The following is a 24,624-nucleotide window of genomic DNA, read 5'->3' as shown; positions in this document are numbered from 1 at the left end:
TGACAGAAATATGTCCCCCAAACTCCTCGCTACCCTAACTCATCTTTCTCCATTACAACCCCATCCCCTCTACTGTAACTCATAGTCTATCTGTCGCTGAAGGCATAGTTTCAGAAACTGATGCCCCTGAAGCTGGCCTAGAACTGGGCCTGGTTCCTGAGAGACATCAGTGACATTGGATGATGTTGCCCCAAAGTCTCTGTCCCCAGCTTGTCTCCCCAGCTTGGATCCACATCACTCACTCTGTCTTCCTTCTCTGCCAGTGGTCTGAAGATCCCAGAGGAGGAATTTGGCCAGGTGACCTATGGAAGGCCAACACCAGAAAAGCTTCTTGGGACAATGCCACTGGCAGTACCCACGTTCCTGGGACCTGCTGGCAGACTTTCCCTGTGCAGGGCACAGTGCCCGTGCGGCCATCTGTCCTCTACAGGCCTTCAAAACTGTGTGGTAACTCTGCCTGCCGGGCTTCCTCAGTGCACCCTAGAGAAGAGGCCAGTAGACAATGTTTCAAGACAAACTGAACGAGAACCTCCAAGGGCTCCCTGGCCTTCTTGCTAACCCACACCAGGCATGCACTTGGGTTGGTGTTTCCTGCCAGTCATGGATACCAGGCTGTTTCTTCTCAATGGGCCATCTGGTCCCAGCAGAGACTCCATGGTTGATGTACAAAATGGACAAAGGAGAAGCCTATTACTATATGAAGACAGCGTGGCCTCCTAGGACCCTTGACATCTCCTCAAGCTGTTGCCAGGATGTGTGTCTTATTTATTCGATGGATAATGGTTTTATCTTTGATCTCTTAAGTCAATGTCAGGCATCCACATTAACGATACAAGAGCAGCTGACTGTGACGTTACACCAAACAGAAACGTCCAGCCACTTTGATAAAGCCCGACTGCAGGGAGGGGTGCCTCCCAGGGGCTGTAGGGACAGAGGCCAAAAGTGACTCTGATGGGAACAGAACTGCTATTTGGAGGCCATGCCCTCTAAGATACAAAGCAGAAAAGTCCCCCCAGATACACATGGTCGCAAAGTTAGCAAGGCCAGTGGCAGAGCCCTCTCCCACGGGGGCAAGAGCACAAAAGAGCCTGCGGGGACACCTAGGGAGGACACACATGCCAGTGCTTGGCTAAGTGGATTAACTTCCTCGTGAGCTCCGGCATTAGCAGCAAGTTATGGGCCAAATCCATGAAGGGGACCAGCCCTTTATTTTCCATGCTTTTGCCTTGGTTTTTGCTTTATTTTCAGAAGGAGAAACTTAACTTTCCTATTTATTTTCAAGCATTAGGATAAATATCCCACTGTTGGATTTTGTTTGTTTGTTTTGTTTTCTTCCCTTTCAGAACGTTGGCATTATTAACAAAATTGCTACCAAACCTCTCCACTCCCCTCTGGAGAAGACCTGAGCACCCAAGGGTGCTCTGACCCATTGGGCTCACCCACATCCCTGGGCTGCTCGGTACTGTCTGGAGACAGAATGACAGTTAGTATATAACGCTGCTTAGGGAGGAGGACATTGTCTAACTCAGAAGTGTAAAGCCTGCCCCCATCAGCCCCCTAGAGCCTCTGACTCTGCCTCGGGGAGGGCATTCGATACACCAAGTCGATTTGGTTTCTATCAGAAAGTTTGCTTCATTCTTCTTCCATCCCACCTTTTTCTGTAGATGTTTCTCTTCTCCTAGGATCTAGGCATTGATCTGCCCCAGGTCTTAACCCTGGCCTGCTCTGCTCACAACAACTGAAGCCCCCAAAGAAGAAACTGGGTCTGTCCGGAGCTGTCCTCTAGCTACAGAGCTGACGCAGCTCCCGGCAGAATTCATCACTTTTGTTATTATTATTATTGTGGTTTGATGTTTTGTTGTTTCTTTTTGTGAGACAAGTTCTTGCTGTATAGCCCAGGTTGGCCTTGAACTCAAGGTGCTTCTGCTCCAGCCTCCTGCGTTCTAGGCTTATAGGAGTGTACCACCATGCCCAGCAGAGTTTTTCAGTTTTTAAAGAAAATAGGTTAAGTTTGCTTTCCTTGGGTCATCCATGTGGGTCAAGGTCGGGTGTAGCCTGCTGCTCAGAGACCGATCAACTGCACTGGACTTTATACCTCTATTGGCCCCAGCATTTTCAGTAGGACCCTGCCTGAAGTCCTGACTCGTGGGGACCTACACAAATGAGGCACAGGGCTTGTTTTCATTTAGTGCACACCATTACCTTCAGATGACAGATCTTCCCTGGTCTGCTGGAGGGTCCTGGACATCTGACTTCTTTAAAGATTTTGAACTGACATCAAAGTATTGATGGGAACTTCTTCACTAATGTCCATCCTAAAGATGTCACCAGGAATTGTCATCGAAGACTCAGCAAAGGTGGGGAAAATTAGGATGGACATATGATGGTGAAGGCGGAGGATCCCGGGGAGGACCTCAGCTTGGGGGTCTGAGCATCCCAGTTCTCAGGCCCAGCCAATCACAGCAGCCAGTAGCCCTCCTGGTGCCTATACACAAATGCAGCAGCTCAAATGCCCCTAGAAGTGCCTTCCCAGCCAGGTCTTTTGTAAAACAACGGGTCTGAAGAGTCAGAAGCTAAGGCTAGGCTGTGATGAGTCTGGCTGGACATTGTCCCTGCCCCAACAGATGACAGCCCTGATTTTTGGTGACTGATTTTGGAAGACCGATGTTATTTTCCTTCCTGGGCCATCTCACAACAGAGATAGCGCTGATTAACTGTACCAGCGTTCTCCTGCCAGTTCACACCATGCTCTTCACAACACATTTCTGCCAGTTCACACCATGCTCCCCACAGCACCCTCCTGCCAGTTCACACCATTCTCCCCACAGCACCCTTCTGACAGTTCACACCATGCTCCCCACAGCACCCTTCTGACAGTTCACACCATGCTCCCCACAGCACCCTCCTGCCAGTTCACACCATGCTCCCCACAGCACCCTCCTGCCAGTTCACACCATGCTCCCCACAGCACCCTCCTGTCAATTCACACTGTGCTCCCCACAGCACCCTCCTGTCAATTCACACTGTGCTCCCCACAGTGCCCTCCTGTCAATTCACACTGTGCTCCCCACAGTGCCCTCCTGTCAGTTCACACTGTGCTCCCCTCAGTGCCCTCCTGTCAATTCACACCATGCCCCCTACAGTGCCCTTCTGTCAGTTCACACTGTGCTCCCCACAGCACCCTCCTGCCAGTTCACACCATGCTCCCCACAGCACCTTCCTGTCAGTTCACACTGTATTTCCTGGCCCTCTCTTGATGTTCAACACAGCTATAAACAAGGAGTAATCCTCAGCAGCCACACAGGACAGCACAGTTGTTCAGTGACTCGGGGACAATGAACAGCCCCACAGAATGAATTGGAATCAATTCCAGGGACATCAAGATGGCACCATGAGTAAAAGTATTTGCCAACAACCTTGAGGACCCGAATTCAATCCCTGGGACCCACATGGTGGAAAGAGAGAACACACACACACACACTCACTAATTTTTAAAAATAAAAATTGCATTTTAGAAAGGCCGCCACACCTCTGGTTGTAACCTTGAACACACCATAGGACACATTTTCTCCATGGAAAAAATACAGTGGCAACTCCAGCCTGAAAGACAGATTCCAGATGGACAAATACAGAACCAAGCCAGGAGTCAGTTTGTCATGTGTCCTAGAAAAAGGTGGGACCAATAGTCCCAAAGTGCGTTTTCTCCCACTCCCCCCAAAAAGGGGGCAGGAGGCAAGATTGGTCCTAAACACGCACACTGGTGAAGGATGAGGCTGTGGCTCTAAGGCTTGAGTCGTTGGTTGTTCCCAAGTACAGAAAGTCACCTGGGGTCCCCAGGCCAGCTTTCCTAGTGACTGTTAGTTACTGGGTGAACCAACAGCATTCTAACCCTGCCCACAGGCCCAGTCCTGTGGTGAGTTCTAAGCTTGTCCCTCCCAGGACCAAGGAGAGGCCATACTAAACAACACATATGGTTTTTGACACAGGGTTTTACTCTGTAGCCCAGGCCAGCCTCAAACCCTGCCTCAGCCTCCTGGGTTACAGGTGTATGCCACCATGCCTGACTTACGTTTGTTTTTAATGTTCTGGTGTAAGATTTAGTCCCTGAAGCCATTTATCTGTCTCAAAGACATAGTGTTGCACACACTCGTGCACATGATTACACACAGAGAGAACCGAACAGCAACTCCTCTCTGTAGAGTAGTAACTTTATTATAAGGAACCTGATGCTGTCTTAGAACTCATCATTCTGACTTCTGTATATGATGCACTGAAGGTTGATATGTAATGTTTTAATTTATTTTATGTGGTAAGTTAATTTTGGTTTCTGTAATGTATTAATGTGATTAGAAGCTTTTTTCCTTAATATCTGAATTATACTTAAAGAGCAGTGAGGAATATAAGATACTCTTGTGGTTTTCAGAAGTGTGTATTGTTACTCAGTTGTATTGTACCTTGTTTGGAAGGATGAAGGAATGAACTTTTTTTCCTAAACATCAAGACTGGCGTTTTCCTTTAATGTGGCTGAAAAAATTTTTATCTGCAAGTGTGAATAAGGGGAAAAACAGTAGGTGATCTTTTTATTAAGGTCTACTTTTATTCTTAATTGTGTGTATTTATTCATGTGTGTCTATGCAGGGGTATGTGCACATGAGTGCAGTTGCTCTCAATGGCCAGAAGAGGGCACTGGATTCCCCTAGATCTAGTGTTACAGGAGCTGTGGGCCACCTAACATGTTCCTGCCTGACATGCCAACACAGGTCTATTGAAAGAGCAGTAAACTCTCTTAAGTGTGAAGCCATTTCTTGAATTCTAGATGATCTTTGTAGGAATCCTAAACCTGATTGTACTTGACCCCTGCCTGCCTAAAGAAATGAAGTTCTTCCTAATACCTGGAGGGAAAACAGTGACCCTTCATCCTGCACTGAGAGAAACTGAGGCAGGATGGCAGCAGAAAAGGCCTCTGGGTTATTTCCTGACAGCCTTCATAGAAACCATGAGATTTGAAGGTGAAGAGTATACAGATGGCTCTGTGGTCTAGATTAATATTCCTGAGAACTGTCGGGAATGTAGAGCTTGGGGTGCAGTATACTAAACTCTAGGGGTACCACTGCTCCTCTGCTTCTGAGTCACTCTGATGCCACAACCCAGATTAAGAGCCTGTGCTGTAGGACCCTGGAACCGTTTCTGTGTGAGGCTGTTTTAGGGAAAGTTTTGCAGAATCCCGCAGAACAATGGAACTCATTTACCCTGTGGGGTTTGTCCTAGCATCCTTTCTGCTGTCCCAAAACACCCTGACTCAAAGCCGTGTAGGAGAGGAAAGGCTTGCCCAGATTTCAGGTCACAGTAGTGAGAAATGCCAAAGCAGGAACTTGGAGCAGCTCTTCACATCACATCCATGGTCAGGAGCAGAGGCATGAAGAACTCAGTAAGTTCAAGGCCAACCTGATCTACAGAGCAAGTCCCAGAACAAAGAGAAACCCTGTCTCAAACCACCACCACCACACCCCAAAACAAAAGAGCAGAGGGGAAACACAGGTGCCACTTGCCCGGGGTGCTTCTGCCCAGCTGACTTTTTTTGTCGCTCTTACACAGTTTCTCTCAGTTCTCTGGTGCCACATTGTTCAGGGTGAATAAATCTCATCTTAAGGAACAAACAAGACGATTCCCTATGGACATGCCACAGGCCAACCTGATTTAGACAACACCTCACTGGGACTTGCTTCAAGAGAATCTAGGCTGTGTCAAGCTGGCAGAACTAACCAGCAGAGACCTGCAAAGCACAGCGACCCAAATGCCGAGGCTGCACCTCTTTGGCTCTTCTCTGCACAGCCTAGAGGAAAGTGCACACAGGCCTGCCTGTCTCTTAGGCCCCATCATGAAACCCACTGTTGGTCTCTAACAGTGGGGAATGCCTCTAGAACGGTCCACCCAGTCCCTATAAGTCTTTGGTGAGCCCTCCCCGTGTCTCTCCAGTGCATGGGCCTTGCATGTACAGCTTAGAAGCTCACAGCCAGGGAGCAGGAGTCAAAGAGTTGCCAAATGGCATGGATGCTTTTCAGTGAGAGACAGAGCTATAAAGATCCATGTGTGTGATCCCGAAGTCCACCTTGGTCAACCAACCTTGAAGAAAGATGGAAACTTCTGCAAGCAAGGCCACTGGTTTGTGCTCAATGTTATGCAAAAGTGGACCACAGCGTTACAGGAATTTTATTCTTAGGCAATAAAAATAAATCGAGTTTTTGTGCTGAAAGGGAAATGTGAGGGGCGGGAAACAGCCTCTTTGCAGGAGTGCTGGGTCTGCTGAACATTCCACACGGAGGTATGCAGACACCCAGGAACTCTGAGAGCTCCTGCTGCTAGGTCCTCCTCAAGTCCTGCAGGGATCCCCCTGGAAGAGAGGGGAGCTGGAGCACTGCCGAGGAGCCTGCACCACCAGCATATGGAACATGGCAGGGCAGGATATGGAAACATCCCGGAGGACATGGCAGCATTGAAACGTCCCACCAGGACAGGAAAAAAAGAGTGGCCTTTCTCCTGCAGGGTGCACAGCCTCCAACCAGGGTGTGAGACTTCTGGGTGCCTGTCAGGAAGGGGACCCAGAAGCCAAGTTCTGGGCATGCATCCTGTTCCTCCCCACCTTGCCATTCTGGGGCTTTGCTGGTCCTTCTGCCTCCGGTACTGTATGTTCAGTTCCCGCTCACTCATCTGAGGAAGCTGAGCTAGGGCAGTCTCCTGCATGCACATTCTGGTTCTTAGAATAAAAACCTAAATGTGATCCTAAATGCCTTGAGTATGTGGCCCAACTCAAGCTCCCAGCCTCCAAAGACCTTCAAGGTAAAAGAAAGCACAGAGGGGCGGTGTCAGGAGCATCCATAGAGCCCAGGACCTAGGGGCCACCTAAGCAGATGATAGCATCACCATGTCAGGTGTTTGTTGTTTTCCCTTTTTACTATTTTGGCTTCTTAGCTCTTTTGGGGGATTTGTCACCCAGCTCCAAAATAAATCACACATAGAAGGTTATTATTTCTTATAAATGTCTGGCCTTAGCTTGGCTTGTTTCTAGCAAGCTTTTCTTATCTTAAATTATCCCATCTATCTGTAGTAAGGACGCTGCTTGTTTGTTCCCCAGCTGCCTGGCAGTTCAGCCCTGAAATAATCACACAGAAACTGTATTATTTAAATCACTGCTTGGCCAATTACTTAAGTGTATTGCTAGCTAGCTCTTACATCTAGAACTAACCCATCTCCATTATTTAATGTCTACTGACAAAGTTTCAGCATGTCTGTCTCTGGCGGCAGCTCCATGGCTTCTCCCTTACTCCTCCTTCCTTCCAGCATTCAGTTTAGTTTTCCCCGCCCACTTCTGTTCTGCCCTGCTCTGCTATAGGCTCAAAGCAGCTTCTTTATTCACCAGTGGAATTCACAGCAAACAGAGGGGAATCCCACATCATCTATCTTTTGGGCTTTTACCTTTCTCTACATCTGTATACTTTTTCTTTCACCCCTACTCCATGGTTGACTGTGTGCTGGATGGCTGGCCCCTGATGTCTTCCTCTCCTTGTTCTTCTTCTCCTACCAGATTTCTCCTCCTACTTATTCTCTCTACCTGCCAGCCCCACCTATCCTTTCTCCTGCGTAGCTATTGGCCATTCAGCTCTTTATTAGACCAGTGGGTTATTTTAGACAGGCAAAACAACACGGCTTCACAGAGTTAAACAAATGCAACATAAAAGAATACAACATACCTTTGCATCATTAATACAAGTGTTTCACAGCGTAAACAAATGTAACACATCTTAAACTAATATTCCACAATACACGTTAGAGTGGTTAAGGGGCTGAGGAGATGGCTCAGTGGGTAAAGCTCTTGTCACACAGGAGTGAAGGCATGATTTCAAACCCTCAGAACTTACATAAAGCTGGTTATACCTATAACCTCACTACTCCTAAATGAGATGGGAGGTAGAACCAGCAGAAACTCTAGAAGCTCACAGGCGAGGTGGCATGACCATACTCACCTCACATACACACACACATGTGCACACATATACACATGGACACAAATACACCAGATATACACATGCACACAGACAGACAGACACACACACACACGTGTACATACATACATGCAAACACACACATACACACGCAGGCAGCTCAGGAACCTGGCGTGTGAAGCTCATGGCCAGCATGGGTCTTTAGTTTTGCCTCCTTCCTCTACTCTGGTAAATTGCGTCTTCACGTACATTAGAAACACGCCCCAGCATCCTGTGATTTTCTTCTAAGGATCTATAGCTTTAAAGATCAAGCAAATACTGCAGGGCTTCATCACAGCTGCACCCAAGTACTTGAGTGTAGACTCAGGTGCATCCTGGGAGATTTCCATCCTAGGAAGGAATGTGGAAAAGACTGGATTCTGGTTGAGGCTGTTAAGCTCCCATTTCAATGCTGTGGCTTTTAGTTGGCTCCTGAGAAGACACAAACCACCTCAAAAGCATTTGGTCCACAACTAGAGGTTTCCTTGAACATCTACTTAAAATTCTGACGTAGGAAAAAGGCAAATCTCAAAAATCACTCTTTTTTGAGACAGTATCCCTAGGTTGTGGTTGGCCTGGAACTTACTATGACAACCAGGCTAGCCTTCAGCTTACAGAGATCTCCTTACCTCTATTCTCTTCTGAGTGCTGAGATTAAAGTTGTGTGCCACCATGCCTAGCCCATTTACTGTGAAAAAAAAACTTTAAAGATAGTATTTCTCCCTGGCATAATTTAATCTCTAAAACAGATAAACTGAAACTAGAAGTTAATCATATGAATTTAACTGACTACAATTATAATTCAGTGGAGTCGAGTAGAAGGTGAATATTCAGGAGTCCTATGAGATGGGATAGTGACAACCTGGATTTGACCCCTAGGACCCCCTTGGTGGAAGAGAAAACTGACCCCTACAGGCTGTCTTCTGATGTCTCTTCACTTCTCATGCACACACACACATACAAAATACTTTCAGAAAAATTATATATTGGCCCATAATGTAAAAGACATGATCTCTGTTGTTTCTAGCAATTAGTTACTATTCCAACTATGTCTAGAATATAAACTAAGACACCTGCTGTAGTTTCTTCGGGTTCTGCCTACTCTGACCTGAGGATGACTGGACCTAACTCTAACCACATGGGCCTATCCTTCTCATCTGCTTTGTTCTTTATCAACTCTGTAACTATTTTATGTATGTCATATAGTCATCCATTCAATCTGTGACTGCTTCTCCCATAGGAACAAAGACTTTGGGGCCTTCACTCACTACTGTGTCTCCAGGAGTAAAATTAACATCTACCAGATAAACCACCTAACAAATATTTGTGGAATGGAAAAAAGGAAAAGAAAAGATGAAGAATGATGTGGGACGTCCTTCTGTATATGTGTTGCTTTATTGGCTAATGACTAAAGCTGTTTGGGCCAATGGTTTAGCAGAGTCAAGCCAGGTGGGAAATCCAAACAGAGATATACAGAGAGAGTGTGTGGAGTCGAGAAGATGCCATGTAGCTGCTAGAAGACACAGATTCCAGAACCTTACCGCTAGGCCACAAACTCATGGTGATACACAGATTAATAGAAATGGGTAAATTCAAAATGTAAGGGCTAGCTAGAAATATGCCTGAATGATTTGCCAAACAGTGTTGTAATTAATTTAGTTTCTGTGTGATCATTCAGGTCTGGGCAACCGGGAAACAGACGAGCACTCAATGAGTAAGAACAATGGCTGCTCTTCCAAAGGACGCCAGTTTAGTTCCCAGCACCCATGTAGGGCCCACAGCTGTCTGTAATTCAAGGGCATTTGCACCCATGTGCACATTATGTGCACACAAACACAGTACACATAAGTAAAAATAAATCTTAAGATAAATAATTTTGGTCAAGCAAAAGATCAATGTCAGAAGGCCATTCATATTTTTCTAGTTAGCATTTTAGTAAAAAGTACAGTTAAATAAATTAGGCAAGGAAAAATACATAATCACTGTCTTAGCAAGAGTTTCTATTGCTGCAACAAAATACCATGACCATAAAGCAAGCTGGGGAGGAAAGGGTTTATTTATCTTACACATCCACACTGTAATGTGGGATTCCCCTCCGCATGTTATGAATATGTTTTATTACCATTGGTTAATAAAAAAAATCTGATCTGGCCTGTGGCAGGGCAGAATATAGCTAAGTAGGAAAACTAAACTGAATGCAGGGAGAAAGAAGGTGGAGTCAGGCAGAAGCTATGTAGCTCCAAGAAAGCAAGATGTGAGGTAACAAACCACGAGCCTTGTGGTAATATATAAAATAATAGAAATGGGTTAATTAAAATGTAAGAGCTACCTAGTTATTTGGGTCTGGGCAGCTGGGAAACGCAAGCACAGTCTCCATTTGCAACATCGCTGTTCATCACTGAAGGAAGTCGGGACAGGAGCTCAAACAGGACAGGGACCTGGAGCAGGAGCTGATGCAGAGGCCGCAGAGGGAAGCTGCTTGCTATGGTTTGCTTCCCTTGATTTGCTCAGTCTGCTTTCTTATAGAACCCAGGACTGGCAGCTCAGGATGGCACCACCCTCCATGGACTGGGCCCTCCCCCATTGCTCACTACTTGAGAAAATGCCTTACAGCTGGGTCTCATGGAGGCATTTCCTCAGCTGAGGCTCCTTCCCCTCTGATGACTCCAGCCTGTGTCAGGTTGACACAAAATCAGTCAGTACAATCACTATCTATAGTCAGAGGAACAATCAAAATTTGAGCACTGTATCTGGCTGAAGCTCAGAGGCAAAATCTTCTCTATAATTAAATTAACTAAAGAAAAAAACAAAATAAATTTTCAACTCAATAATTTATAAAACGAACTGACAAACCGCCCAAAGAAAGAAAAAAATAATAAAGACAAAACAAAGAAGTAAGGAAAAATGGAAAAACATTTGACCTGATATCTCAAAAACTCTTTCTTTGAGAAAAAAAGACTTCAATTCTAGAGTCAACCAGATGGATAGGTGGCTGAAGGCTCTTCCTGCCAGGCCTGGCAACCTGTGTTTGACCCCAAGACCCCATATAATGGAAGAAGAGAATCCACTCTGCAGGTTGTCCTTTGACCATGTTTGTGCAAGGACACACACACAAAACCACATAAATAGATGAAAAACTTACAATAAAAACCCAATCCAAACAGGAAAAGAAAAGAAGATCCCCAAAATTCAGAACAGAAATGATAGCACACATTTGGAGTCACCCAGGAGACACAGCTTCTCTGCTCATGATGTCTAGATCCCCGCAAAATGGCAAATTCCCCACTAAAAGTAGAAGTCACCAACAGTTACTCTACAACAAGCAGAAACTTTAAATCAATGGGAGGCTAGGTGTCTAAGGAAATTCCGAGACACGTGTCTTTCACAATCCCCTTTAGTGGACAGCAGGTCCCCATTAGCTCCCTAGACACTCTCCTTTCCTGCCCTCGCCTTCTTCCGGGTTCATCTTGTCCACCAGGCAAAGGATTAATGCCCAGAATTTATAAGGAACTCAAAATACCCAGCAATAAAAAACTAAATAATTCAACTTTAAGATGGCTAAATGATTTGGAAAAAGATTCCTCAGATGACACATAAGCCAAGAAGAGCATGAGAAAATAGCCACCGTCACCGTTAGGGAACTGTAAGTCAAAGCCACAGTGAGGTACATAACATCCTACCCAGTCTGAAGGGCTAACAGGGAAAAGAACACACACACACACACGAAAGCATGCTGGCAGGTGTGTAGAGCAAGGGGACCCCACCCAGCTGTCAGAGCGTAGATGGATACAGCCATGTGGATGACGAGGGGACTAAAACACGGCTGTTGGTATAAACGGATAAACCATTGCAGGTTACGCCATGAGAGTCTTCAAAGAAACAGCACGGGAAAAACCATAGTGTTAGCCTTCACTGTCAGCTTGGCCACATTTACAATCATCTTGAGACACCCAGGGTGTGTCAGTAAGGATGTTTCCAGAGAGGTTTAACTGAAGAAGGAAACTCACCCTGAACGTGGCTGGCAGCATCCTCTGGGCTGAAGTCCTAGACCAAATTAAAAGGAGAAAGGGATCTGAGCACTCTTCATTGTGGTCTGCTTCCTGACTGAGTCGTGCACATATGTGCACATGCACAAATGCACACACAAACACACACTCAGGCCCATGATGCACTCACACACACACAGGCACACACACACACAAATAGAAAGAAATACTGTCATTTAAAAAAAAAGTATCAATCCCATGCATGAGTATTCAGATGTCACAGGTGGCAGAGAGAGGAGACTACGGCTCAAACTCATTGTAAATGATGATTTAAAGACCTAGGTAAAGGTTTAGATTTTTGCACTGATGTAAATAAAAGCACAGGGATTAAGGGAACTTTTCCTCAAGCCACAGTGGGGCAGATACGAAAAACACACTCTATATAATCCATCTTGGTCCTGTGTATGGGCTTCTGTAAATCCTGCCTCCACACGGTGCGTCCTGAGTACGTAAATTAACTTCTCTGGCCTCCATCTCCTCACAGTGGAATGAGCATATTGGCCATATCTAACTGAGGAGGTTTTGATCGGCTTGAATGAATTATCACATAAAACCTCAAAGACGGGAGCAAGGCAAAGGCTTAGTAAACCTTGCTTACCCTGAGTATTCTCAGTGACGTCATGTGTAGCGTACCTCTGTTTTGTTGGTTTCAGCTGTATTGATCCCCGGAAGCTGTGTTATACACACACAAAGAAAGAAGTCTCTCATCGCAGGTGAACTGTGAATGAGCTCGCGGGCTAGTTCCCACTAGACACACGTGTCTGTGAAGGCAATGCAGTGGGGACAAGGGTAGCCAAGGAACATAAGGAGAGCGGTGCCAGGCAGGTGTCATCACGCCACCTGCCTGGAACGTGCATTCAGGCCTGTGCCAAGCCACTTGGTAGTCATTGCACAAGGGGTAGGAACGCCCTAAGAGAGACAGGGGTGCACACAAAGCAGGCCCAGTGTGTGAGCCAGAGGGCAGTGAGGTGTGACAAACACAGTGATGAGCTCAGAAGGCTGTGTGACAACCTTTTTCCCAAGATGTTCCTGTAGCATTGCTCATGACACCCTGTCCAGCTAGTCCGTAGTGCCTGCCCTGAAGCCACAGCCAGAGTTAGCGGGGCTGACTGCTGACGACAGGAACCACCCCTCAGCTAGCATCCTGAGAGTCCTCAAGGAGCTCAGCACCAGCCCCGCACCGCCCTGCTCCTCCCTCCCCCGACACACAACCCTCGCATCACCAGTCAGGTCACCTGGGCGAGAGGAATCGGGAAGCAAGGGTAAAGACGCTCCTCTCATTCCATGGAGCCAGGGACACACAAGGCTTGCCTCTGGGAAGGCTCAACACTGAGTGAGCTACTCTCATCTGAAAGGACTCCCTCTCGGGGCACACCTGGAGTGAGGGTCCACTTCCAGATCTATGATGCCTGTTTTAACCTCACTCCCTCCAGACTGATCTGTCCCTTGTGACATTTCTAGACCCAAGGGGTATAGGCGAGGCCACACTGTAGAATGACAAGCGAGAGTTCTGCATAAGACACATAGAACAGAGCCGTCACCCAAGACCTCAGAGGAGATATCATTCTGACAAAATAAGGATGTTCTGGGCTGCAGGAGACATGGCCTGGTGCTGGGCATATGGCCTGTCATTCATATAAGCTTTCAGGGAGCTTGTGATGAGTGGGGGAGGGGGATGAGATAGAGAGGGAAAAGGAAGTCCATCAGGAACGAGCTTAATTTTCTTCTTTGCATTTTCCATACCATGTGCTTCATCTTTTCATGTGTGTGTGTGTGTGTATGCGTGTGTGTGTGTGTGTGTGTGTGTGTGTGTGTGTGTGTGTGTGTGTGTATCACATGTGTGCAATGCTGCTAGAATCCAGAAGAAGGTGTCAGAACCCTGGAACTGGAGTTCCAGGTGATTGGGAGCCTCCATCTGGGTGTTGGGAAACAAACCCCAGTCCTCAGCAAGAGCAGCACTTGCTTTTAAACCTGCTAATCCAGCTCTCCAGGGCTGGTTCCTTTGTTTGTTTGTTTGTTTTATTTGTTTTGTTTTGTTTGTGGTGTTTGGGGGATTGTTTGTTTGCTTGTTTGTTTTGAGACTGTGTATTAAGTAGCCCGGGTTTGGCCTCAAACTCACTGTGCAGTCAAAAATGACTTTGAACTTCTGATCTTCCTGCCTCTACCTCCCAGATGCTAAGATAACAAGCAGGTGCCATCCCACCCATGAGAGTTGTTTTAACCAGATTGCAGGCTTCTGTGGTAAGATGGCCAAACCTGTCACCCGCAGAGTGCTCCAAGCATTCTGCACAGCAATCAGTCAGTCAATCTGTAGCCGTTTCCTATAGACTGGGCCAGGGCCAGTTCACTGTCTGCCTCCAACTTCACCCCTTATCTTCCTGATTCAGAGGCTGAGAGCTGAGAGCTTACTATTTTCCTTTTTACATGAAAAAAATAAAGGCAAATCAAGGTATTCGTATGCATTAAGAGTTTGAAGGCAGGTGCTGTGCAGTGGCACTTTATTCACAGGCTTGACCAACCACACCTTGAAAAACCCAACTGTCTTCCAGCTTTCAGCCCTGCCCACCTAGAGTTTCAATATCTCCCCTCGTTTCTGCATCTCAGAAGTCACCGGCTTGCAAGCAGCATCTATGAGAAAGGCTCTCTTCCCCATGTGTCTCCCCTGGGAAAGGACAGCCTTTCCAGAACCTTCCTCCAGTATCCAGCACCCCTTCCCTTCAGGTCCCGGCAGCCTAAGCCAATCACTCACTACCAGGGGATGGCCCTGCTTTGCACTTAGAGCCGGCAGCCATGGCTACTCACCTGTGAACACATGAACAAGTGGTAGCAAAGCAGCAAGAAAGAAGCATGGGCGCTTCAGGACAGACCGGAGTACTCGTCACCCGAGCATGCTCGTCAGCGCCGTGCTTACGGAGCCCGTTTTCCCCCAGAGCCAAGAGGTCTGGCTGTCTTAGGTGGTTTTTCATTGGGTTTGGCACAAAGATAAAGTAAATGGTCCCAAAACAGGAGAATGAGCAGAATGAACAAATGAACAAAGACAGTTAACTGGGTGAGCTGTAGGGGGCAGTGAGGAAGGGAGGCAGGGACGGCAGGAAGGACAAGGGATGGACAGCAGAGACTAGCTCAGCCCATCCCCTGCAGATGTGTGGACACTGAGGAAGCTTGATGGTTTGCTCTGCAGCTCTGATTCTGGAACTGGGCTCAGCCACCCATTACTCTGACCACAGGGCTCTCTATGTTGGGGTACAAGAATATACTCTCTGTGAAGTAGGAAAGAGTCCAGTAACAAAGCTAGAGTCAGATTGTTGTAAAAGCTGGGTGCAAAGTGCACTGAAAATTCCTACCTGTAAGAGCCCCGTGGACAGAAAGGGGTTTGCAATTGCTCTCCCCAGAGTCAATCCCCACAAATGAGCATCCCAAAGCACTGGGTCTCAAGCCAGTAGGGAAGCAGAGAGGGTCTGTACAAGGTGAGTTTGAGAAAGCCCTGAATGTGTGTGTGTGTGTGTGTGTGTCTGTCTGTCTGTCTGTCTGTCTGTATCTGTGTATGTGCATGCGTGTGTGCATGTGTGTGCACATGCTTGTGTGTGTACATGCTTGTGTGTGTACATGCTTGTGTGTGTGTGTGTGTGTGAGAGAGAGAGAGAGAGAGAGAGAGAGAGAGAGAGAGAGAGAGAGAGAGAGAGGAACCAGAGGTCTGTCTCAGGAACCATCCACCTTTTTGGTTTGGTGGTGAGAGAAGGAAGCAGCTCACTCCAGACCCTGGCCCGAGTCAGCCCCTCAGCACACTGACGAGAACAGAATTGCCTGCAGAGATGGCCTTCTCTCCCGACAGTCAGCTGTGCCAGCTAGGCTTCGTCAGCTTGATACAAACTAGGACCATCCAGGAAGTAGGAACCTCGATTGAGGAAAGTCCCCAGTAAGATTGGCCTGTAGGCCAGCCTGTATGACATTTCCTTTAACCATTGACGAGGAAGAGTCCAGGGGACTGTGGGCGATGCCATCCAGGGGTAGGCGGTTTTAGCAAGTTGAATGAACCATGGGGAGTGAGCCAGTTAGCAGCCTCTCCTCACACCCATGGTCCTTCAGATCCTGCCCTGAGTCCCTTTCTAATGGACACAGCTGTGAGAGGGAATAGCCCTTTCCTCCCTCAAGTGGCTTTGGTCATAGTGTCTGTCACAGCAACAGGAAGCAAACTAGAACATCAGTGGTCTTAGCCAGCACTGGATCCCGCACGCTGCAGTACTGACCCACCAGGCAAGCCATGCCCACTGGTGCAGTGGTATCACGGCCATTACTGGGGCAACCACCTGCCTTCTGATTGAACTGGAGGCCTGCTCCACAGAAGGGAACTCCTGAATGGCACTGTAAACCTGGTCAACAACCCACAGCTGTAAGGATCCTAAGCCTTGGGGGAACTTGCTGGCGTTGTTCTGTTAAACAATCACATTGCCAAACTGCTTTCTAAAGGCGTATGGTTTTCAGCCATTGATTCTTCTGCTCCCAGCCCTGGTCAGAGGAGCTTCCCATGACAGTAGGCAGTGGTTAATGCAGGGACTCACACTGGCCAAGGTGATGAGAATCAGAGAGAGCCAGAGCTCAGCCATCGCCAGGACATCTATATCAACCTTCTCCAGTCACAGCTCAGGGAACAGCAAGGAAAGAGGGGACAGAAAGAGCGAGAGCTAGAGGATGGGGAGGAAGGCTGCGAGGCGCTGACTTCTGAACATGGCGTGGCTATTGCACACATGAACTCACAGGGTCTGTAGTTACCTGGGCAGAACCAAACTCGTCAAAATTCCAGCACGGATGGGGAGATACACAGGGGCCCATCCCAGATGAGGAGCTGGTGATAGCCAATGGCTGCAGACGGAGGGAGAGCCGTTTTCCTTTGGGACCAGTAGCAGGTTGTCTGTGCCCCAGTGGTGGTCTCACACCCACGCACATAGGGAAGCACCCACTGGGCTCACTGGCTTTTTTGTTTTGTTGCTTTTTAAAAGAAGGTCATGAAGTCGGGAGGTAAATATTTTGGGAGATCCGAGATGAAGCTGGATGGGAGGAGAGGAGTGACAGTTGTCTATGAGCAAAATATATTATATGCGCATTAAATTTTCCAGAAATAAATTAGATAATCTTGTAAAGAAACATTTTATTTCAATTTTTCCTGAGTATGTCTAACTTTAATTTTATGTGTATGAATGTTTTGCCCATGGTTATGTTTGCACACCACATGTGTGTGTCTGATACCCACAGAGGTCAAACGATCCCTTGGAACTGAAGATGGTTGTGGGATGATATGTGGCTGCTGGTAACTGAGTCTATGTCCTCTGGAAGCTTAACCATGGAGCCATCTCTCCAAATACATACATATATAATTATATATAATGTGTGTGGTATGATAGTTGTAATTGCAGCACTGGGAAATGGAGGTAAGTAGATCACACATGTATATGCAGACACATGCACACACACACATATAGACACACTCACATGCACACACACACACTCACATGCACACACACACATATAGACACACTCACATGCACACACACACACACTCACATGCACACACACACATATAGACACACTCACATGCACACACACACATATAGACACACTCACATGCACACACACACATAGACACACACTCACATGCACACACACACATATAGACACACACTCACATGCACACACACATATAGACACACACTCGCATGCACACACACACACTCACTTGAGCATACATTTAAACTAAGCTCACTCAGAACCACAGTTCTTCTGATGCTGAGTTTCACTCTGAGCCGTCCTCTCTCACCCTTAGATCTAAGCCCTGCACCTCATAAAATCACCCTGCAATTTTGTTTGCAAGAGAGAGAGTTAGGTAAATAAGTAAACCCACTCATATATTTCATTTAATTTTTAAACTTTGCTTAATTTCTAAACGTTTCTGTAAAGATCATCCTTTGAGCAATGTCTGAGAAAGATGGCCTGAAACGCACATAAAGGTGGATGGGTGGATGGGGAAAACTGACTCCATGAAGAGTTCCTTTTGCCTCCATGTGCACACCATGGCATGCATGTGCGTGCGCACACACACACATACACATGCACACACACCATACAACAATAATAAACAGATATTTTAAATATATATGTGGAGAGAGAGGTTGAGCACACACAGTCCTCTAGACACTGTGGTTCTCACAGTGAGAGTCCCCACTACAGCTACAGCTTCACCTTTTTAGAAATTTAGAAATTAATTAGAATGCCGTCTGTCTCTGTCGCAGGCCTAGTGAGTCAGGACCCCACTCTGCCGCTTTAAGTGACACAGTTCTCAAAGCATGTCTATCAAAAGTAAGAACGTGGCGCACACCTTTAATCCCAGCACGCAGGAGGCAGAGGCAGGAGGATCTCTGTGAGTTCGAGGGCAGTCTGGTCTACAAGAGCTAGTTCCAGGACAGCTAGGACTGTTACACAGAGAAACCATGTCTCGAAAAAAAACAAACAAAAAAGTGAGAGCATTGACTAGGACTGAAAAGGTGGCTCAGCTGAGAAAAGGCACCTATACTCAAACATATACATCATACATAGCAATAATTCATATCTACTTAATTATACATATGGAGACATAGATACACATATGGAGTACTTTTGTGCTTCACCTGAATAAAATTCTACATGCAACAGGGCATGGCAGCACATGCCTATGATGTCAGGACTCTGGAAACTGAGGCAGAAAGATTGGCACGATTTCAAGACCACTCGGCTCATACAGCAAATACCAGGCCAGACTGGACTATGGAGCAAAACTGAGTTAAGAAAAGAAGAAAGCAGGAAGAAGAGAAGAAGGAAAGGAAAATGAGGGAAGGAAAGGGGGGAAGGAAGAGAAGGGCAAGGAGGGAAGAGAAAGGGGAAAAGAGGGTAGAGGAGAAAAATCCAGCTTATAAGACCTTCAGTTTCATGACTGTCTCCACAGGCAGAGACTTACATGCCAAGCGATGCCTGCCGTCATGGGACTGAGCCAGGAACACGAACTTGAGGAAACTGAGGAGAGAACTCCCTGTCTGAGCCTTGCACACCTGCCTACACCAGGTGACAGCAGCTGCTGTGCCCACTGAAGCCATGAGGAAGGCAGGCTCTGTCTTAATGCCCACCTGAGGGCACACCACAATGAGACCAACTCACTTCCACCCTTCGGAGACATCACCTCACACAACTGGCCCCTTAGAAATGGCCCTGGCACATGTCTGCCAAAATGACTTTGTGTGAAATACTCAAGGATTAATGAAAATGTTGCTTTAAAAAAATTACATTAGCCAGGTATCATTATTCTTAGTACTCAGGAGGCAGAGGCAAAAGAGGATCTCTGTGAGTTCCAGGCCAACCTGGTCTACAGAGTAATTTTAAGGCTACACAATGGGACCTGTCAAAAAAAATTATATTTCGTGTGTATCTGTCTGTCTGCCTGCCTGTCTGTTCATATGTATGTTGCTCTTCGGAAATCATCCACGTCTTATTTTGGGGCCGTCCTCTCATTGGCCTGGACGGCACTGAGCCCACCAGGCTGGCTGCCCACCAGGATTAGGGTCACAAGCAGACATACCACGCCCAGCTTTGTAACAAGATGGCTTTCACACAGAAACACGCCGAACCTTGACTGAGCCGGCAGAGACGCTAAGGAGGGTTTTCAGGCCCTTCCCGAGTCTTCCGCCTCCAGCCTGCTGTGTGTGCAGTGTCTTCTTTATGGTCTGTGAAAGGCTTTCTCCTCGCAGCCTTACCTCCCTGGCCTCAGACAACAAAGCCGGCTTTGCTGTTAGCGCAAAGTGCTTGTTGCTTTCTTGATCCCTGAGCAAACCAGAATCCAGAGAACAATAATGCAGGCTTTTTTTTCTGTTCCAATAAAAGAGAGATGACACAGAGACCGGGGGCGGCAGCTCCCCGGAGTGTGTTTTGACAAAGAAGTCATCGCTGTAAGCACACAGTAAACAAGCTCAGAACCCAGCACTGTGGCTCTGGATTCAGTTGCAGGCTGGGAGTGGCTGGCAGGCGCTCAGCCTTACATTCAGAAGGCCTCACAGCTACCTGTAGAGCTATGTCTCCTCCCCGGCCCGGACCACAAGCCCTCCGAGAGTCTCCACCTGGAGTCCTGAAGGCTACTGGGAACCATACAGGTAGATTTGAACTTCCCTGTTGCCAGACCTTCCGCAGGGTTGAAGAAGAGCCTAGGAATGACTCTATGGCTTTGTGGACCTTTGAGAGTTGTTTGTTTTGCCGTTCCGAGTAAGTTCAATGAGTATCTAGGTTTAGGAACCTGTTCTAGAGACATCTGAAGTATTTCTCCTTCTTTGAAATCTTGAACCTCCCAGACAGAGCCAGTATCACATACCACCCAGGCCTTACCTCTGCTTTTCCTAGACACCTTCTAAAGGAGTCCAGGCCAATCTGAAACCATTCCAGCAGGCTGCCTGTCTAAAACCAGGGATAGTGCCAAAGGGCAAATACAAGTGTGTGTGTGTGTGTGTGTGTGTGTGTGTGTGTGCCAAATGTATAATTCTTTAACAAATGCATTCCATGACAAAGTTGGATTTATAATTTACATAAGAGATGCGCAAACAGTACTCTAGAGAGATGGCTCGGCAGTTACGAGCAAAGGACCAGAGTTCGTTCCCAGCACCCACGCTGAGTCCTTCAAAAGCCCCGTGTCTCTACCTCCAGAAGTCTGACACCCTCTTCTAGCTTCTGGGGGCACTGTGCTCGTATGCACGTACCCCTCCCACACATTCGGACATAATTAAAAATAAGTTGTTTGAAAAAGAAATTAACAAACAATAATAGAATAGATTACAGGACAATGTAATATAAGTTGCATAAAGATGGTCTCTCTCTAAACGGCTTGTTTCTGTTCTCGCGCTTCTCGGCAGCATGTGAGGACAAGTGTCTGTCTGATGAAGCTGTGGCAGAGATTTAGGCCCCTTGACCTCATGACACCGTGAGGAGGGAGGTGGTGAAGCAGACTGGTCAAGAATTAGGGAAAGCTAAAACGTGAAGCTACACCTGGAAGAGGTGCCTGTGCCCTTCTCCATGGCTGCTCACCCCTCAGAATGGGAGGAGAGGTTAGACCAACAAGGTCCTGTCTAAGCTTTGCCCTGTACCAGTACAAGCCCCCAGGCAACTGACAGGCACTTGAGCTTCGACCTCAGCAGCTGCAAAATGGAAGCAATAATCTCTGCCCAGATCAAGTTGGAGGACAGTAAGGGCTAGGAAGGCTGGAAGTGTGTACAGAGCCCCAGCACAGCTATGCTGGTTACTCCTAGGCCTCTGCACAGACTGCTCTCCCGGGTGCTTCTCTGACCGGCCACACGGTGACTAGCAGCCTCAGCTCCCATCCGGCCACTCCTCCGGCTGTAAGCTAGGTATTCTAGTTTCGTTTCTGTTGCTGGAATAAAAAAAAAAAGACATCCTGACAAAAAGTGACTTAGAGGAAAAGGGAGGGTTATTTGCCTCGTGATTCCAAGTTGCCACCCATTACTAAGAGGAAACCAAGATGAGAGCTTAAAGCATCATGCCTATGGTCAAGAGCAGAGAGAGACAAATGCACCCGAGCTGCCCACTTGCTCTCAGACAGGCCCCTTCACTCTTGTGTAACTCAGGACCCCCTGCCTGGGATAGTGACACCCACAGTGGGCTGGGCCAAATGATCATCAAGACAATCCCCACAGACACACACTCAAAGGTCTGATTTACACACTTGTGTGTCCCAGTCCATCCTGAGTACCACTGTCACTTTGTGCTCCCACGTATATAACAAGCATGTTCCCTTCCCCTCCTGACTCTTACATCTGCTCCTGGTGCTCTCCTAAGACCGGGGCATGGAAGACCCACCTTTCCCACACCTCACAAAGCACGTCTTTGTCTTTTGAGAGAGCAGAACTGGGGAGCAGGTGAACCACACACTATATGCCATGCTCCCTGGGACCTCACCACCTCAAGAGCAGAGCAATGGCTGTGGTCTCACCTTTGAACTGAGCTTCCCAGGAATTCCAAGTTATCCTTCCAGGGTCCATCGTCAGCCCTGATGAAACTGTATCCACGTCCTGACTGTCCTCAGAAGGACTGTTTATCCTCTGGAAGTTAGTTAGCTCCTCTGAGAGCAGCTTCTGAGGGACTCAAAGATGCTCAGTGCTGTTTTCAGTCTTCAGCCGTCTTCTCATTACAAAGACTGTAAATGACGAGCTGGTGAAGCTTCTTGTTTCTAAGAGGGAGATCTCCTGTTGCATCTCCTTATTGGAATAGAATTTAGACTGTGTGGTGGTGTATGCCAGTAATCCAGGACTCAGGACCCCGAGGCAGGAGGACCAGTGTAAGTTAGAGGCCAGCCTGGGCTGCAGAGTGGCAACTCTATCTCAAGCAAAGGAAATAGAGCCAGGCAGTGGTGGCACACACCTTTAATCCCTGCACTTGGGAGGCAGAATCAGGAGGATCTCTGTTAGTTCAAGGCCAGCTCTACAGAGTGAGATCCAGGATAGGCACCAAAGCTACACAGAAAAACCCTGACTCAAAACTACCAAAAAAAAAAAAAAAGGAAATAGAATTCAGAAATTCTCCATAAGCTGAAACATGTTGACACATCTTTCCACAATTTTAACTATACAAAACACCCTGATCACGCTGTGCTGATGATCCGATTCATTTCCTAATCTTTTTTAAACCTTATGTGTGTCTCTGTGTGTATGTATGCACGCATGAGTGAGTGTGATTTTCTGTGGAGTCCAGAAGAGGGCGCCAAACCCCTTGGTACAGGAGTTAAAAAGCTGTGGCACACGGCCTGATATGGGCACTGGGAGCCCAACCAGATCCTTTGCCAGGGCCCCAAGCACTCTTAACTACTAAGTTGTCTGTCCAGCCCCAACTTTGAATCTTAAAAGATGCTTTCTAAACAGACTGGTGTTTCCAATGCTCCCTTTCTGACAAATACATCCTAGTTTTCCATGGCCATGACTCTGTGACACACCCCTTGGTCCTAAACTATGGTCATGGCCATCAGCTGGGACAATCTGACAGGCATTCCCACAGAACCCCAGAACACTCCTGAAGACATGAAAGGAAAGAAATGTTGAGGACTCTGGCAGACCCTGCTCCTCCTGGCATGACACCAAGCAGCCCCCTGCAGGCCCCAGCAACACACAGTACCCCTCATTCAGGAATGCAGCTCCCCAGTGTGTGCGGGCTGAAAAATACAGAGGAAGTCAGGCACAAAGCACACATTAGTAACCCCAGCCGTCAGAATGTTGAAGCAGAAGAATGGCAAGTTAAAGGCCAGACCAGACTCCAAGGTAAGACCCTGTCTCAGAACACAAAGGGCCCACTGGAGTGAAAGCCGCCCTCCTGGCTTCTGTACCTTATTGGTCTTCCCTGCCATGGTTTGCCCCCCTCCTTACTCCTCCTCCCAGGGGTGAGGGCATCAGCCCTATGGTTTCTCCAGTGTGCAGTCTGACAGAGAGTTCTGTGCCCACACAGGAAAGCTCTGTGTCCCACTGCCTACCACAGCCTTCGATAGAGCCACACTAGGAAAAATCTCTAACAGGTAACGGGGTAGCTAGAGGGAGTGTGGGTTGGCCTGGAGCAGTCCCCGGATGGAAAGCCTCAGCCTCCTCCTCCAGCCCCACTTCAGAAACAACTTAAATAACCGCTTTCATGTTGTAGTCTGGTGGAAGCCAAGGACTGGGAAGTTCCCAGCTTCTTAGATGAGGCTTTCCTGCTGTTTCAATGGCTTAGTGTTCAATGGCTTTGACTGACCCAAAATCAAGCTATTAATCAACAAAAACATACTGAGCACTTAACTGTTTCATTCCCTTGCAATGGATTTTTTTTAAACATATCCATTTCTACAGAGATGCCAGCAAGGTGTGAAGCAGAGCCCCCCTGACTCCAAAGCTGGGGAATCTGTAATTTAACTTGTTCAAGGTTATAAACCTGAAGCTCATAGGTTAGCTTCACGTAGACCCAGTGATCTTCAAAACATTGAAATTTAATATTGGGGCTGTAGCGATAACTCAGTCAGTAAAAGCTTGCCTTACAAGCTTAAAGATCTGAGTTAAAGCTCCAGAACCCCTTTTTAAAAAGATTAAAAAAAAAAAGTCAGGTGTTTGGCTGGAGCAAGTACTGCCCGTTCAGACGACCCCGGTTTGATTCCCAGCCTCCACACTAAGCAGCTCACAAATGCATGGCACTCCAGCTCAGTGGAATCAAAACTCTGGCCTCTAAGACACTTGCACTCAGTGCTCTTGCTCTCTCTCTCTCTCTCTCTCTCTCTCTCTCTCTCTCTCTCTCTCTCTCTCTCTCACACACACACACACACACACACACACACACACACACACACATAATTTTACAAATAAAACAATTTTTCATTTTTTAAAATTTTATGTATAGGAGTGCTGTGTCTGCATGCCCATGGAGGCCAGAAGAGAACATCAGATCCTGTGCTGGCTACTTTTATACTTTCATGTCAACTGGACACAAACTACAGTCACTGGAGAGAA

The 24,624-nt window shown here is 47.2% G+C and overlaps 1 protein-coding gene across 2 annotated transcripts in view; it reads left to right on the top strand.

Annotated features, from left to right (window-relative positions):
* Positions 1-4,494, top strand: part of Tgfa (transforming growth factor alpha) — a 90,866-nt gene extending 86,372 nt beyond the window's left edge. For both annotated transcript variants that reach the window (XM_075983616.1, XM_075983615.1), the window contains exon 6: positions 264-4,494. In XM_075983616.1, coding sequence (XP_075839731.1) covers positions 264-271 — 8 coding nt within the window. In that variant the 3' untranslated portion in view covers positions 272-4,494. The remainder of the gene's footprint in view (positions 1-263) is intronic.
* Positions 4,495-24,624: the final 20,130 nt, after the last annotated feature.

The sequence above is a fragment of the Microtus pennsylvanicus genome, chromosome 8, assembly GCF_037038515.1.
Source record: "Microtus pennsylvanicus isolate mMicPen1 chromosome 8, mMicPen1.hap1, whole genome shotgun sequence".
Classification (NCBI taxonomy): domain Eukaryota; kingdom Metazoa; phylum Chordata; class Mammalia; order Rodentia; family Cricetidae; genus Microtus; species Microtus pennsylvanicus.
This window is presented reverse-complemented; position numbering and strand designations above follow the sequence as displayed.